General features: G+C 55.2%; 1 protein-coding gene across 1 annotated transcript; it reads left to right on the top strand.

Moving 5' to 3' along the window:
- The first annotated feature begins 736 nt into the window (after positions 1–736).
- On the top strand, positions 737–2,258 carry PYCARD (PYD and CARD domain containing). The gene is made up of 3 exons (XM_027612253.1): positions 737–1,033; positions 1,294–1,347; positions 1,895–2,258. The coding sequence occupies exons 1-3, from the start codon at positions 760–762 to the stop codon at positions 2,149–2,151; spliced, it is 585 nt and encodes a 194-aa protein (XP_027468054.1). The 5' UTR covers positions 737–759; the 3' UTR covers positions 2,152–2,258.
- The last annotated feature ends 244 nt before the right edge of the window (positions 2,259–2,502 follow it).

Genomic DNA, 2,502 nt, shown 5'->3' with positions numbered 1-2,502 from the left:
TGTTACGCTGGAATATTTACTAAGTGCATGAGTATTATGATCCCATTTTACAGATAAGTTAACTGAGGCACAGAGAAAGTACACTTTTTTTTTAAGGTTTTGAGAGAGAGCATGAGCAGGAGTGAGGGGTGGAGGGAGAGGGATAAGCAGATTCCTTGCTGAGCAGGGAGACTGATGCAGGGCTCGATCCCAGGACCCTGGGAACATGACCTGAGCTGAAGGCAGACCCTTAACCAACTTAGCCACCCAGGTGCCCCTCTACCCTTTTTTTACATCTTTTCTTCTCTGTGTGTGAAATTTGGTAAGCTACATGGTTCTGGTTGTTAGGATTCTAAGATTCTATGACATTGTGAGAGTGGATGCTAAGATTCAGGGATATGTGGACATTTTAGTGTTCTAGAATTTCAAGATTCTAAACCTTTACACTTTCAATAAACCAGGTTCTGGTCTGTGCTAGTTACTGCAAGCCTGGAGATGGAGGCACTACCCCATGAGCCCCTCTGCCATCTCCCAGGTCCCACCTCACACATCAGCTGGAGGACGCAATCCCGGCGCCCCCTGATGGCCAGGCTAGTGAGTCTGGAGACCTTGGTGGGTGGGAACCAATGGAATGGTTGGGGCGCCCTATGCCACCAGGCAATGGGCCGGGGCGAAGGCGGGAATCGGGCGAAGGCGGGGAGTTCCAGGTCCCGCCCTGGAGCAGACTTCCTGGTCTGCAGACATCCCGGGTGAGCAACAGCGGCAGAGGACCCCAGAGCCATGGGGCGCACTCGCGACGCCATCCTGGACGCGCTGGAGAACCTGACTGCAGACGAGTTCAAGAAGTTCAAGCTGAAGCTACTTTCAGTGCCGCTGCGTGAAGGCTATGGGCGCATCCCTCGGGGGACACTGATGTCCATGGACGCCATGGACCTCACAGACAAGCTCGTCTCTTTCTATCTGGAAGAGTACAGCACAGAGCTCACCGCGGTCGTGCTGCGTGAGATTGGCATGCAAGAGACAGCCGAGCAGCTGCAGGAGATGACGCGCAAAGGTGAGCACACCCCCTCCACGCTCTGCAAGGGCCTCCTCTAACCCCTCACCACACCAGCCCCCACCCCAACGTTTGCCCCTTGGGCTCTTTTGCTTTCAGTTCCTCCTACCCTCTAAAAATTACAAAAGGTCCTCCCGCTGGGAAGGGTTTCCTGTGCTTCGCCCTGAACTTGGCTTCCGGACCAAGGGGCCCCTGACCCCAGAGAGACTGGAGCTATGATAATGGAAGGGAAGGGGACCACCTGACTGATTTCCTTATAGGTCCCACTCCAGGGCCTGGTGGGATCCAGGATCACCAGACTGCAATCAAGCCAGGTGAGGACTTCACTCCCCACCTCTCCTGCCACACCCCAGCACACCCCAGCACAGCCTGGAGCTGTGTCCCACACCCAGCAGCTCCGGGAAAGCAAGATTGGGCCTACCCTTCCTACCCACCCACACACCACTTGGGCCACACCTATTTGAGGGGCACCTGCTGAGATCCAGGCTTCTTAAAAGATGGCGGCCAAGCCAAGCGAGGCCTTCACTGCCAACCTCTCAGCCACACCCCACAACACCCCTGCACAGCCTGGAGCTGTCCCCCGGAGCCAGGAACAAAGGGAGCAAGCTTGGGCCTACCCTTCCCACCCACAGACGTACCCCTTGGGCCACACCTGGTTGGGGGGTACAGGGCTGGTGGGAGGGAGAGAGAAACAAAGTTACACTCATTCCACCTTATCTGTAGTGTGGGTGGGCTGCCCACCTTGAGCCCCACCCCTTAGGGTTACAGAGCAATTTCTGAAGAAAGCAGAGCTCAGCTGGAACAGACCCCAGTATCCACCCTGGGAACTGGCTCAGCTGCTCGCCTCCATTCTGCCCGTAGGATTGCACTTTGTGGACCAGCACCGGGCAGCCCTCATCACGCGTGTCACAGACGTGGATGGGGTGCTGGACGCCCTGTACGGGAAGGTCCTGTCAGAGGAGCAGTACGGGGCAGTGCGGGCAGAGTCCACCAACCCAATGAAGATGAGGAAGCTCCTCAGCTTTGCTCCAGCCTGGGACAAGACCTGCAAAGATCTGCTCCTTCAGGCCCTGAAGAACACCCACCCCTACCTGGTGGTCGACCTGGAGAAAAGTTGAGGTGTCTTCCCCAACAGCAGCCCCAAATAGAGTCCCTGGCAGTTCCAGCCAACTAACCCCAAATCTGAATCTCTTTTTATACACAATATATGAAAAGCCAACTTGTACTTGTGTGTTTTTCCTACTTCCAGCCTGGAAGCACATGCAGAGCTAAGCTACAGATGTAAATGCCACAGAGGCCAAGTAAAGCTCTACTTTACTGCCTGGTCCTAGGGCAGCAGGCTCCCCGCTTTATCCTTTCTGCCTCAGAGTCACCGTGGAATATCCCCTCATTTACCATTCGGTAACTCCTCCAGTGCTACCCATGGTTAGCCCTGTGGCCAAGGTCGAAAACAGACGTATGTACAAAAG

This window comes from Zalophus californianus, chromosome 10 (genome assembly GCF_009762305.2).
Source record: "Zalophus californianus isolate mZalCal1 chromosome 10, mZalCal1.pri.v2, whole genome shotgun sequence".
Classification (NCBI taxonomy): Eukaryota; Metazoa; Chordata; class Mammalia; order Carnivora; family Otariidae; genus Zalophus; species Zalophus californianus.
The sequence above is the reverse complement of the archived record's forward strand: the minus strand, read 5'-3'. Positions and strand labels throughout refer to the sequence as shown.

Coding starts and splice junctions, on each gene's coding strand:
- PYCARD (XM_027612253.1), top strand. CDS start 760: ATGGGGCGCACTCGCGACGCCATCCTGGACGCGCTGGAGAACCTGACT. Junction 1,034..1,293: donor GCAGGAGATGACGCGCAAAG/GTGAGCACACCC, acceptor ATTTCCTTATAG/GTCCCACTCCAGGGCCTGGT. Junction 1,348..1,894: donor CCAGACTGCAATCAAGCCAG/GTGAGGACTTCA, acceptor TTCTGCCCGTAG/GATTGCACTTTGTGGACCAG.